General features: G+C 38.0%; 2 protein-coding genes across 2 annotated transcripts; one reads left to right on the top strand and one right to left on the bottom strand.

Moving 5' to 3' along the window:
- Positions 1–113: 113 nt before the first annotated feature.
- Positions 114–5,180, bottom strand: LOC114534680 (splicing factor 3A subunit 3-like). Its single transcript, XM_028556157.1, has 21 exons — positions 4,824–5,180; positions 4,700–4,747; positions 4,446–4,498; positions 4,036–4,141; positions 3,893–3,965; positions 3,618–3,709; positions 3,382–3,464; positions 3,195–3,267; positions 3,036–3,101; positions 2,827–2,895; positions 2,675–2,742; positions 2,541–2,581; positions 2,246–2,306; positions 2,088–2,160; positions 1,903–1,968; positions 1,642–1,740; positions 1,494–1,573; positions 1,357–1,387; positions 963–1,053; positions 659–714; positions 114–569 (listed from the first exon to the last, which is right to left on the bottom strand). The coding sequence occupies exons 1-21, from the start codon at positions 4,917–4,919 to the stop codon at positions 492–494; spliced, it is 1,503 nt and encodes a 500-aa protein (XP_028411958.1). The 5' UTR covers positions 4,920–5,180; the 3' UTR covers positions 114–491.
- Positions 5,181–9,154: 3,974 nt separating this feature from the next.
- LOC114538593 lies at positions 9,155–11,685 on the top strand. Its single transcript, XM_028559726.1, has 4 exons — positions 9,155–9,351; positions 9,645–9,759; positions 10,536–10,835; positions 11,376–11,685. The coding sequence occupies exons 2-4, from the start codon at positions 9,672–9,674 to the stop codon at positions 11,624–11,626; spliced, it is 639 nt and encodes a 212-aa protein (XP_028415527.1). The 5' UTR covers positions 9,155–9,351; positions 9,645–9,671; the 3' UTR covers positions 11,627–11,685.
- Positions 11,686–12,873: the final 1,188 nt, after the last annotated feature.

The raw sequence follows: 12,873 nt of genomic DNA, 5'->3' as shown, positions 1-12,873 counted from the left end.
AGGTTTCTTAGCAACGAGGAATTTTGGGAAAAAGAGGAATTTCGTAGACGTTTGGAAGTTTAGAAGTACCAGAGAAAAAAACGGTGTGAAAATACAGAAAGCCTGAATCGAGTTGCGCAAAATATGCGAATATATTTTTTTTATGTAGAGTTTGTTACGCATGTATCGCACGTAAAGGAAAGACAAGACCTACAATCTGTAACAAATTCTGCTGTAGAATTTGTGTTATATGAATGTTGTTTGCATTGTTATTAACAAGCTGTTGTTGCGGTTGCTGTTGTTGTTCTCCCAACAACTTTTCAAGAAGTTGTAGAAGACAGTTCGTGCTGTAAACTAACATGAAGTGATGACAGCTATGATAATGGGGATCAAACTTAACTATTCCGAATGAATTGAGTCGTCAAAATCCCGTCAGAATATTGCAAAGTAGCTCATAAAAACAGGAGAGTTGAATATTCATCCACGGTATCTACACAGACGGGCAATGGGTCTCAGAGCAATCCTTGCCGACTCAGATCTTCAAATGTTTTTCTATTGACAACATTGCCTGACGAATCTTCAAACTCCTCCTGTTAGACGTAGATAAGACTCAGTTAAAGACATATTTAAAGGAGAAATGAAGTCTGCATGGTTAAACTTTGCCAACTTTTGAACTCACCTCGACGTCTGGAAGCCAGCGTTCTTTCGCTTTGACAACCTTTAATTTTTCCCATACTACAGTCGGTAAGAAATGAGGAGAAAATGTGAAATTGTAGTTACCAAATAGTTACCAAATTATTTCTAGAAAAATCGATTTCGATTCCTCGGAATTGTTAATATAAGCTACAGAAATCGATTTTATACTTTTTTACCACAACTACAGTTATATCTGTACCGATATCCCTGTACAGAAGTCACCTGTTGCCACCATATCCAATTTGATTTTTTCAAAAAATAGCAACAAACCACAATAGAATGCTTACATGCAAGAGCATCTGTGATTTGAGTAACATTTGCGAAATGTGCGGTATTTGGTATCCCAAGACACCTCATGTTATGAGCGTGACGCCATTCCTGTAATCAAAGAGAACCTAATATTACTCTTGTATGTTTGCATGGTGACAGTCGATAAGTAATTTAGCCTGTAGAAAACCCAAGTAAGTATTTAATGCTGCAAAGCTTTCGGTCCGTTAACCCGGGCCTTCATCAATTGCACTGATGAAGGCCTGCGTTAACGGACCAAAAGCTTTGCAGTATGAAACACTTACGTGGTGTACCCACAAGCTACATTACTTAAAGTGAACCTAATAAGTTATAATTACAAATGGTAGGTATATTATCGGTCAGGACCCAACAGTTTAATCGTACAGGACATACCGCAAAGTGTCGTTGAAAAGCCTTAGGCCCTCTGCAAGAAAAACCCAACAAAATTGGATGATATAGTAGGTGTACTGTATTCATAATGGTATTTTCAAAAAAATCTGCGCATTTATCCAAGATATTGTTTACAGTACCTGTACTTCATGTTGCCACAAATTTCACAACTGTATGAAATGTTGAGACCGTGAAGTTTGTAAAGCCAGTATGGAATAGGCTAAATGGAAAATAGACTGTCAGTTTAACACTCTAAATGTATTTGATCTGGGAAGATGAAATGCTCACCTTGCCATCCCATCCTAAGGGAAGATTCTTGGGATTATAAAGAACTGTTTCCTCGTCTTCCGAGTCTGATTCATTGTACTCCTCGTGTCCTTCTTCGTCCTGAAAATATACAAAATTTTAGAGCAATGCTAAAAAAATACTCTAAGGTGGACAGCGCTATCCAGTTTTCGTACAACCGGTCCAAATTATCAACAAGACTTTGAGAGAAATTGTGGAGTTTTGTTGCTGGTGTTTTGCAAGTGTTGTAGTAGAATATTGTACCTCGAGTTCATCCGTTGTTCTTGCTTGTTTTCTCACAACATTATCACGTGTGGATGCCCTTTGTTCCTGCAGAAAAATACTTTATTTATTAACCATTGTTTGTCTCAGTGACCTACACGCTTGGATCAATGGTACAGTAGAACCCTTCCTCTAAATAACACTCTAAACTATGTGGAATAACTTACTCCAACTACTTCGACCAGTCTATAAACCTGACTCTCCAAAGCAGCGATTTCCTTTTGCTTAACAACATTTTCCCTAGAAAAAATACCGTGAAAAATGAATACACACATCGTCTTAGCATTTTCACTAATTCAAACTGTTGTGAAAAAGCCTACAGTACCTTCCCTTGGAGCCTTTTGATTTCGCAAACAATGAAGGTTCAAAATCATCAGAGGATTTTCCTACAAAGTTTAATCAGTTTTAGCTCTAAACTGTTTTTCCTAAAGGTCTAGTAAGGATCATCTCTTATTGATCCAGTGTTACTACAGGAGGAAACCTAAATTAAACTAACTTTATCTATACTGGATAGCTCTATCAGTTCTAAACTGTTCTTCCTAGAGGACCAGTAAGGATCATCTCTTATTGATCCAGTGTTATTACAGGAGGAAACCTAAACTAAACTTCTTTCGGTATACCTTTTGTATAAAATAATCTTTGTGCTCTTTCTTCTAAAGTTCTGTCAAGAATTTAAATATGTTTAGTGACTACAATACATGTAGTTTTTTGTTTAAAAATAGGGCTTCAGCAGCAGACGAAGACTGTTTCTTACCCTCCACATTTTAAATTAAGAGCTTGTAGTGCCTGTTTGAGTCTGTCTAAACCAAGCGAGGCCAGTTCCTATGGGTGAAATATGCAAGATGAACCTAATCTGAAAATGGCAGATTTGACTTATTGAGACATTGCACAGTAGACGTACTGTACCTCAGCAGAAGAGAAGCCAGATAGGTCAAGATGAGCGCCTGATTGTGCAAGAGCACTGCCTGTATCTTTCTGGGCATTTAAAGAAATATGAACAATTATAAGCTGTAGTTGTTTTAGAGGAAAGTATTGGGTTAACCTGATCGTTCATCTGATCAAATTGCTTGGCTTACAAAATGAAACACCAGAGAAATACTCTTGACTTTACTCACAGGCCAGCCAGGGAAAGAACCTTGGGACCAATTGTTTTCAAATTCTTCTTCTGTCTCTTTCATTTCCTATGAACATCAGAATTCATTCATCTTGTGTTGTGTTGCAATAACAGGAATACAAAACACTTAAGTCTGAAAAGGCAAAGACAAGGCTCTTACCTTCTCAATATCGAGCAATGGTTGAACACGTTGACAGTAGTCATAGAGATAATCCAGTAGAAAAATGATATATCTGAATGAAAAGAAAGTTATATGTCAGAATTACATGAGGTTCAATAGACCAATAGGATAGATTGGTAAGGTTATTAGTGCCATACAAGTAATAGAAAATATCACAACAGAAGACCTTTTATACTCGTGAGTTTTCTTCTCCTTAGGAATATCAAAGAGTCTGTCAAAGGTCTCCAGATATGTCAGGTAGTCTTGTTTCTACACAGAATGAGACAAATTAGTCAGATATTTTGACTCAGTGTGGTTCCATTGCAATACTCATTCATACACCTGAGTTATATATATACCATGCACTACGGCTTAATCTTTTTCAAAGTAAACTACGTAACTGGAATAGCAATATCTATGTACCTCAATTCCTTTGATGTTGATGTATTTATCATAAGCTTCATGAAGATCAAGGTATTTACCATAACCTTCTTCATCACTGAAGTCAACAAGATCTGAAAACAAATAAAGGTTGACGAGGAGCTCAAAACTAGGAATGGGAATGCCTATTTACTGTATGTATTATATTTAGTTTGCTAGTCTAAGTTTATGGATAAAGATTTTTTTGATTTGCTTCCAAAACAGACACATTAAAATCATAGTTTTTCCAATCTTTTCATGGAGAAATTGTAGCCTACTTTGCATGTCTTCTGATGGATTCTCCCGATTTTCTTTCATCTTTACAAATTCCATCTGCATTGGTTCTGCAACCTATATAAAGCAAGTTGATGTATGAGAATGAATTGCACAGAGAGTGTCTTTACTTTCAGGAAGATCTTACCTCATTAGGATATTTTCTGTGATAATCTTTTATTAACCGCAGTCTGCTGTAAAATTCAGCAAATTCGTTTGGGCCAGAGAGTGCGGAAACCTCCTCTTTTCTCATTCTAAATCATAGTTGGAATGTAGCTGTCAGCTTACTAGAATGTGGGTCCAGCTCGAAATGCATTCCTGGCAAACTTATCAATGATCCAGACTAAAGAGTTTTATAGTTGCCCAATTGACAGTTTTTCCTTGACGCCTTGGTGAGCGTCACCTGGTAACATAATCAGATGACGTCACAAACATTGCTTTCAAACTACAAAACTTAAGGAAGTGGAACAAACTTTTGCATCACAGTATCAAGCGCAAATAAATTAATGACCAAGCACAGATTCTCTTTATAATTTGTAGCTATATTAGGGAACTTACCCATCTTTATCCTCATACAAGGTCAATAATGAATCACTGCACGACAAATATCTCTAAATAAATGACAAAGAAGCTTTGTAATATCCATAACAATAGAGCTAATGCTTGCTTGAAGTGTTTCAACTGTAAAAAAGGGTGATTATAGGAGCACTTTACTCATTTCAGTCATTTGATCTTTCCAATTAAATGAATTAATTTATTTTTCCAAATATAAGGCACAATAGGATAGTGTAAATAGTGATAAAACTAAATACCTCCAGCAACTCTCTTCCCCTGTGGTCTGAATTAATTTGCTCTTTTTGCTAAGAAGCAAAAGTATCAAAGTTTATCAACAAATCTGAAGAAAGATTACAGTGCTCTTACTGTCCTATACAATACCGTTTGTTTCTTCCACAAAATTTCCTCAGTCATTGCATTCTCCAGCCTCTCGCATTCCTCGTGTTGCCTCCTCTGTCTTTCAATAATAGTCTCCATAACTGGAACCGATTAATTTGTGCAAATGTTTCTTAAAAAATACAACCTTTTATCTTTCTTGCTTGTTTCAAGAAAAATATTCAAGATGGCGGATGACACCGGCAAAGGCTAATGGGAAAACTATCTGCTGGATTTTAATACGCAGGCGCACGTCTTCCGTTGAAAAGGCGTTGACGGATCTTTTCACGGAGCACTGGAGAACATCTGTCTCCTGTAGTAACGCACTAACACTGGATCAATAAGAGATGATCCTTACTGGACCTCTAGGAAGAATAGTTTAGAACTGATAGAGCTATCCAGTATAAATAAAGTTAGTTTAGTTTAGGTTTCCTCTTGTAGTAACACTGGATCAATAAGAGATGATCCTTACTGGACCTTTAGGAAGAACAGTTTAGAACTGATAGAGTTATCCAGTGTAAATAAAGTTAGTTTAGTTTAGGTTTCCTCCTGTAGTAACACTGGATGAATAAGGTGCGACCCCCTAATCCTCGGCATTTCTTAACGCCCCTGATAATCAGACATGGGTACAGTTTTATAGAGCCCTATAAAACATAGATGTTCGTTTGTTTAGTGTAAGTCCTAATTTTGTCTGCATGATTGCATCGACCACACTAAGACAAAGAAGAATGATGTCTTTTAATGATGGGTCTTTGATGGCTGATGTGCCTCATTACCCATCTCATTATTTTCCGCCTTAAGAAATATGAATCACTGAGCTGATTAAACCTGATTAAAACTCGACTGCAACTCGACACTTGACCACGATTTAAGAATTAAGAACTAAGAATGATTTTTCTGTTACTTCAGCTCGCTTTTACCAGAGCAAATCATCTTTGACGTGGGACTGAAATTAGAAATCTACAACACTCATCTTTTTCAAAATGCATTTTTAAAAATTGAAAAACGTGACCTTGTCTTTCTTGCTTTCAAAAGATGCATAGTGTTGTTCAAAAGATTGGCAGTGGCCTAACTACCAAGAACTACAAAGCCAGTGCTTCTAAAAACAAGTGGGTCAAGTTTTAAATTGACTCAGCAACCTTAGCCTTTATCGCTCCCGGGCACGTCCATTTGACGTTTAAGGTGGTCTTACAGGAAAAAATATAATGAAATCGTGAATTTTGCCATTTTCTAAAAATTGACTAATTGCAATCTTTGTTATTTGTTTTATGATGTACAATTAGCTTTTTTCTCAAAAGTTCACGCAGACCTCGAAAAAATCCCTTTTCTTTTGGGAAGGTATAATATTTTCCCCCTAGTAACGGGCTTAGCAACCAATGTTTACTGTTAGAAAACTTGTTTATTTGTTGGTGTATGAAAATTTCTTTTTGTTTCACCCCTCCCCCATACAGGAGAATAGTTCTAGTAGCTGCTGACCACTTTAACGTCGTCCATCCCCTTGTTTTGCATATTTTCCTTCGCTTACTATACAAAGTTGAATCAACATATTTCGCGGTGAATTTGTTGCTAAGATCATTCTTAACTTTTGCGCTTTGGGATTGGTCTTTGTTGCTTCATTTTATTATATTTTTGTTGTGAAATGCCAAGGGAATACAGGAGAAGTAAGAAACGAAAGTTTTGCGGCAATCGCTATGATAATTCAGCGAAGAAAAAACGCGTTGATACTGTTGATGGGGATACAATATCGGCCGATCCTTCAACTTCCGCAGCAAATGAAGCTGTTCTAAATACATCTGCTTCAGCCAAAAAAATTGGGTTTTCTGACATTCCAGATGACAGTAGCTATAGCGAACAAAGCCAAAGCACAGATGTAAGTGGCTATCGGTTTGTTGACCTTCAAATAATGTCAGAATTTGTGTGTGAGGTGTGTTGTAAGGAATGTGGCAGTTCCTGCCTCGTACTTGAAGACAACCCTCGAGAGAGAAAAGGTTCTGCCTCCCATCTAAGAGCCCGTTGTGAAGCTTGCGGGTGGGTATATACATTTTACACTTCCAAGAAGGTAGGACACTCGTTTGACGTGAATAAAAGATTCGTTTACGCTATGCGAAGCCTTGGTGAAGGACATACATCAGCCAAACGATTCTGTGCCTTGATGGACATGCCACCCCCTCTTCAACCAACTGCATACAGGGATTGTAACATTGCTTTGGCCAAGGCAGCAAAGGCAGTGGCTACAACCACCATGCTAAATGCTGCTAATGAAGTGAAGAAGGACCCAACTAATCAAATCAACCAGTGTTCTGTATCATGTGATGGTACTTGGCAAAGGCGTGGGCATTCCTCACTGAATGGTTGTGTAACAACACTATCAATGGATACAGGAAAGTGTTTAGATGTTGAAATCTTAACAAAAGTTTGTCATGGTTGCCAAAAAGTAGAGAGAGAGAAAGATTTGGAAGAAAAAGCAGCTAAGAAGGAAGTCCATATTAGCAAATGTAAAATAAATCACAAGGGTTCATCAGCTGCCATGGAGACTGAAGGCGTAAAACGTATATTCCGAAGAAGTGAAGAGGATAGGAAACTTCAGTACACTGAGTATTTTGGGGATGGTGATAGCAAGGCACATGCTGAGGTAGAAAATATCTATCATGGAATAAAGATTGCAAAAAAAGAATGTGTTGGACATGTTCAGAAGCGTGTTGGAACTGCTTTGCGGAAACTAAAAAAAGAAAACAAAGGTATTGGCGGGAAGGGAAAGCTTACCAACACACTAATAGACAAACTTCAGAATTACTATGGGATTGCAATCCGTAGCAACTCTGGGGATCTCAAAGCAATGAAAGCAGCCATTTTTGCAAGTCTTTTTCACTGTGTTTCTTCAAAGAAGAGAAATCTGCATACCCACTGTCCTGATGGACCTAACAGTTGGTGTAGATTCAAACAGGATAAAGCAAATAATACTACAAAATATGTGCCTGGACCTGGGCTTCCAGACAATATTATTAAGTTGATCAGGCCCATATATGAAAGACTCAGCAGTGATGAGCTACTGAGCAAATGTTTAGATGGCAAGACGCAAAATCAAAATGAATCCTTGAATGGGATGATCTGGAATAGGATTCCGAAGAACGTTTTTGTTGGTGCCAATGTTCTGGAACTTGGTGTATATGATGCTGTGGCACACTTTAACATTGGTGCAGAGGCTGCAGTTAATCTTCTTAAGGAAGTGAAGTTGAAGCCAGGAAAGTTTTGTGTAGAAGGGCTGAACAAGATTAATAAAGAGCGAGTGAAGAGGGCAAATGTCAAGGCTAAAGAATGTTCGAGAAAGAAGAGAAAGATATTACGAGGCCAAAAGAAAAGGAAAGATGACAAACTAAAGGAGGAAGAGGGTACTACATACAAATCAGGAGGATTTTAAGGAATTTTTGGTAATATTGGCTTGTTTTTATGTCAATTCGAACAAGTTAATGCAGTAAATTTCTTGTAACTTAAACTTTGATGCTGTTTTTCCCAGTTTACGATTTTGATACATTTTGCGATATTCAAAACATGATAACTAAGAAAGTATTTGAGCAAATGCTGTGAAATTTTCAGTATTTACAGTTTCTTGAAATTCTCTAGGAGATGAACTAGAATGGAATTGTTTGGTTGAATTAAAACCAAGATATTATCATTAATGTAACACAATATCCTGTTTTAGCCACCTTAAGTAAGATTTCACAATGACCTTTTACAACAGAAGGATAATTCTAGTTCATCTCCAAGACAGTCACTTTAGCAATAAAATATAGCTTTTCCCATGTTTATATCATTAATATATCTTTAGTTATCATGTTTTAAAATGTGCCCTATTTTATTGGGAAAAAGCCTGTTATCTCTGTAACCATGGTAACCCAACTTTACTAAGTTGTGTTTTTAGTGTCTCACTTTACCCTCTAACAACTTCCCAAAGCAAAAAGTTCAATTTGTTTGAAAATAAGGAAAAAATTTTTTTCCCTGTAAGACCACCTAAAAAGTGATTTGGATGATTGATGATGGACAGTCTTCTCAAAAATAGGAAACGTTTCTGTATGCTTGTCACGAAAACCTAAAAGGCTTCAAATAGTAGTCTCGAAGATTTGAAAAACACGAATGAATTTCTTCCTTTGATCTTCCTTGCCTTTAAACAGGTGAAAATGAAACGGCACACAGATGAACAGTTTTGCTCGATTGTGCAACCTTCAACAGTTTTAACTCCAGGTGCAAAGACATCCCATCCGTCTCTTCATTTAACGCGTGATTTTGCACCTTATTCTCAATGTCTTCCCATGCCGAGGGCCAAAATTAAAAGCCAATTTTTCCGGTGATCATCAATGGGCGGAAATTCCACTGTACTGCTTTTCAATATTTGCTCGTTTATCACTCTTAAATTAGCCACGAAGCCACTCCTTCTGCTGTACATAAGAAGGCATCAAAGCATTTTGGTGATCAGTTCGCTTCTACGTTGCATTCAAAACGGAGACCAGGTGAACTTGCTTCGAAGGTTTATATTGAGGTAAGTGAAGAACAACCAAGGATTTCAACCATTGCTTGTTCGCTAGATGCACACAATGCAAAATTTGATGGGAAACTAACTAGGATACTTGCGACCCGGTTGGTTTATTCGACTCTATTCTTTAGGGCTTAGCGCTTCGGAAAACCATGACAGGAGATATGAGCCGGGTCGAGGCGAGCTAAAGGCAGTCTCTTTGCATATGCTTACATGCGAAAGTGTGCTCATTTCATTCAAGCAGACTCGGTATTGCAAAACTGAAAATTACGTACCTAATATTCCGCGTTCATTTGTAGAAGAGTGAGAAATACCCTTTAGTCGTAATGCAATCGTCTGGTGGTGATAACCTCCTTTACTATCGATTGTTCGTTCCAGAAGAGATCAAGGAGCCCCTCGCTGAGTTCTCCACAGGTACGATGAAAATGTTATTTCTTGAGCATACGATAACTACTGGTATTGGTTAGGTACATTGGTTAGGCGATCGATAGGGCAGGTACAAACACTGGTAGTGGCTGTTTCCAAAATGTCAAAAATGTAAATAGGAGGGGCTGAAAAAGCATTGGGGATCGCTTGGAAGATGGACACGGGGGCCCATTTACACTATGCGATTTGTCGTATCCGCCGATTCTTACCCTGGCGTATGTGAACGTATTCTGAACACAGTACAAACGTGATAATATAAATTCCACCCTGAACAAAATTGAATGAAGTTTGTGGCATAGGCCCTCTTTTGCATTCGTCAGAATCATAATTGCATACAACTCATCGTGTAGTCTAAGGCCTTTACAAAGAATGTCTGTTTTCTATCTCTCGTGTTTGTTTTGTATCTCTCGTTTATTTTGCACGCCATTGCTATAGATCAGGGGCCGATTGTATAAGACTCTTTAACTACATTTTCCATAAAATCTAGAGGTTCAACGGGTCTCAATTTCGAGTGGAATTATACACACTTTAAATTCAAGCCAGGAAAAGTTGATGGAAAAATGAGTCAACTATCGGTGCCAAAAATCATAATACATTTTGCATAGTTAAATCCTAGTTAGTAGTTAACTCAGAAATCCACAACTCAGATTGGTCAATTCTGCCCTTAACTACAGTTCAAAGTTGACTAGTCTTTTATACAACTGGCCTCAGCTGCAAATCCAAACGTGTTGAGCTTTAAAATGACGGTAAACATAACGTTACAGGACAAGTTACAAGGTCGACAACTCAGCTTCGTATTGGCCCGGACAATGACGGCGAGAGGGAGAAGGTCTTCAAGATAAAGTTATTAGATAGTTCGGTTGCGGCGACGCTTCTGCCCTCGGACGAAGACATCGCGATAGTTGTGCGATTGGGCAGCGCTATTATTCCTAATAAACGCGACCCACTTTATGTGATGATTTCTGATGATTATCATGCGATCGGTTTCAAGATTAGTGAAAGTGGGCCAATCAAAGGTGCTGAAGGAACGCCTGGCAAATACTTGGATCCTGTTACTCTAAGAGGTTGGTGATGGACAGGTTACAATTGATAGAGCTATCCAGTATGAATAAAAACAATTTAGTTTAGGTTTCCTCCTGTGTTACCACTGGATCAAAAAGAGATGATTCTTACTGGACCTCTAGGAAGAACAGTTTAGAACTGATAGAGCTATCCAGTATAAATAAAGTTAGTTTAGTTTAGGTTTCCTCCTGTGTTACCACTGGATCAAAAAGAGATGATTCTTACTGGACCTCTAGGAAGAACAGTTTAGAACTGATAGAGCTATCCAGTATAGATAAAGTTAGTTTAGTTTAGGTTTCCTCCTGTAGTAACACTGGATCAATGAAAGATGATCATTACTGGACCTCTAGGAAGAACAGTTTAGAACTGATAAAGCTATCCATTATAAATAAAGTTAGTGACTACAGTTGAGTCTCCTCTTGTACGTGATCAATAGCCGGAGATATGGAGATATTGGCCTTGACAGAACAGTTTAGAACTGAGCTATCTAGTATAAACTATCATGATTCAGCCAATTACTTTCATAATCGTTTACTATTCAGGTGATGACAATGAAACGAAGCCGTTGAATACAGCGGATTGGCCTGACGAGTTTGTTATCACGTTGAGACCAAAGAAGTACTGGGGCTCAATCTTCTGCTCGCAGGGTAATGGAAACAAACAGTGCGTCGGATATGGCCATAATCTGCACTTCAGAAATAATGGCATGTTTCTTGACGTGTACCGTCATGCTCCAATTGAAGAATACATCATTAATTACATTGAAGTCAAAGTGTTTGCAAACAGGTCTTAGACATTGGTCGTCATTTTAATCCCAAGCGTTTCAATGCGAGACCATTTATATTTGTATTCCGGTGTACTTTCCTCGTTATTACAGAATAAAAATACATTTTCGTTTCACACGCGAGTGTCCGAAACATGACCGAGACTCATATTACCAGTTTTCAAGAAGTAAATGTAGGTGTGAAAAGCGTATACGTACCAGGTAGTTGGAAATCGACACGTTCCCATTTCCATGGTGACGTAATGCATGCGGTATTAAGATTTGGGATCTTTAGTTTAGGGGTTTCAGGTGTCAGTATATTGTTAGATCGAACAGAGCGAGGACGCTAAACAAACTTCAGTAAATTCTATTCAAGTTGGTGTGCGCTAACCAAAGTAAGTCGTATTTATCCATTCCTGTTGTGTTGATCACTATTACTATTTGCGCGCATGCCATAATCTGTGTAATGAGTAGAGCTGGAAAAAAGCTGCGGGTACGCGGGTACCACCCGGAGGAAGGTTGGCTTTGAATGAGGTTTGCGAGAAAGGTTCAAAGTTGAACACTCTAATTGACCACGTGCGTCAGTGCATGTACCAAATATTTGTTTATGCTGGTTGCCACTTGACTTGACAGAAAGGTTTTCAAAACATGAAATCCTACCGGAGGAAGGTTTGACTCTTTTTGTAACTTTCTAAATTGTGTCAGTGCGAACCCATAAACCATAAACTAATTACTAATTGATATCGCAAAACCACAATCCTTCCTTTATTGATATAACTGAAGGTGAAGCCGGAAATTAAAGTGCGCAAGTTTGGTAAATATTTGCTACTAGTGAAATCCTATCCGATTGTGAAATCATATCTTATTGTGAAAATTTGCCCTAAGCACATTTATTTATATAGCTCTAATTTACCTTTTCGCCACATTTTCGTTGCAATCGAATGAAAGCAAAGCTGCATAGCCGAGGTGATCTAGAGAAAAAGTCTATAAAAAGGTTAACTACCAAGCCAAAAGCTGCTCACAATGACATGGCAACAGAAACAAGCAATGCGTCGGATCGAGTTCGATGAGCTGGGGCGCATAAATTCTTCAAACAATGCATTAAGACTGTTGGTGACGTACGAGAGACATGCTTACGTTGATGTGTATAAAGAATCTTCGCTAATGTAAACAATCTACTAATATTGTACGTGATGTTTTGACATAATCTTTCCAAAACGTGCACGAATATTCTTCATCTAGCTATAGCGGTGAGGTCATTAGCAGTCGGGACGTGC

This window comes from Dendronephthya gigantea, unplaced genomic scaffold, assembly GCF_004324835.1.
Source record: "Dendronephthya gigantea isolate DGI-Jeju-01 unplaced genomic scaffold, DenGig_1.0 000002F, whole genome shotgun sequence".
In the NCBI taxonomy this organism is placed as follows: domain Eukaryota; kingdom Metazoa; phylum Cnidaria; class Anthozoa; order Malacalcyonacea; family Nephtheidae; genus Dendronephthya; species Dendronephthya gigantea.
The sequence above is the reverse complement of the archived record's forward strand: the minus strand, read 5'-3'. Positions and strand labels throughout refer to the sequence as shown.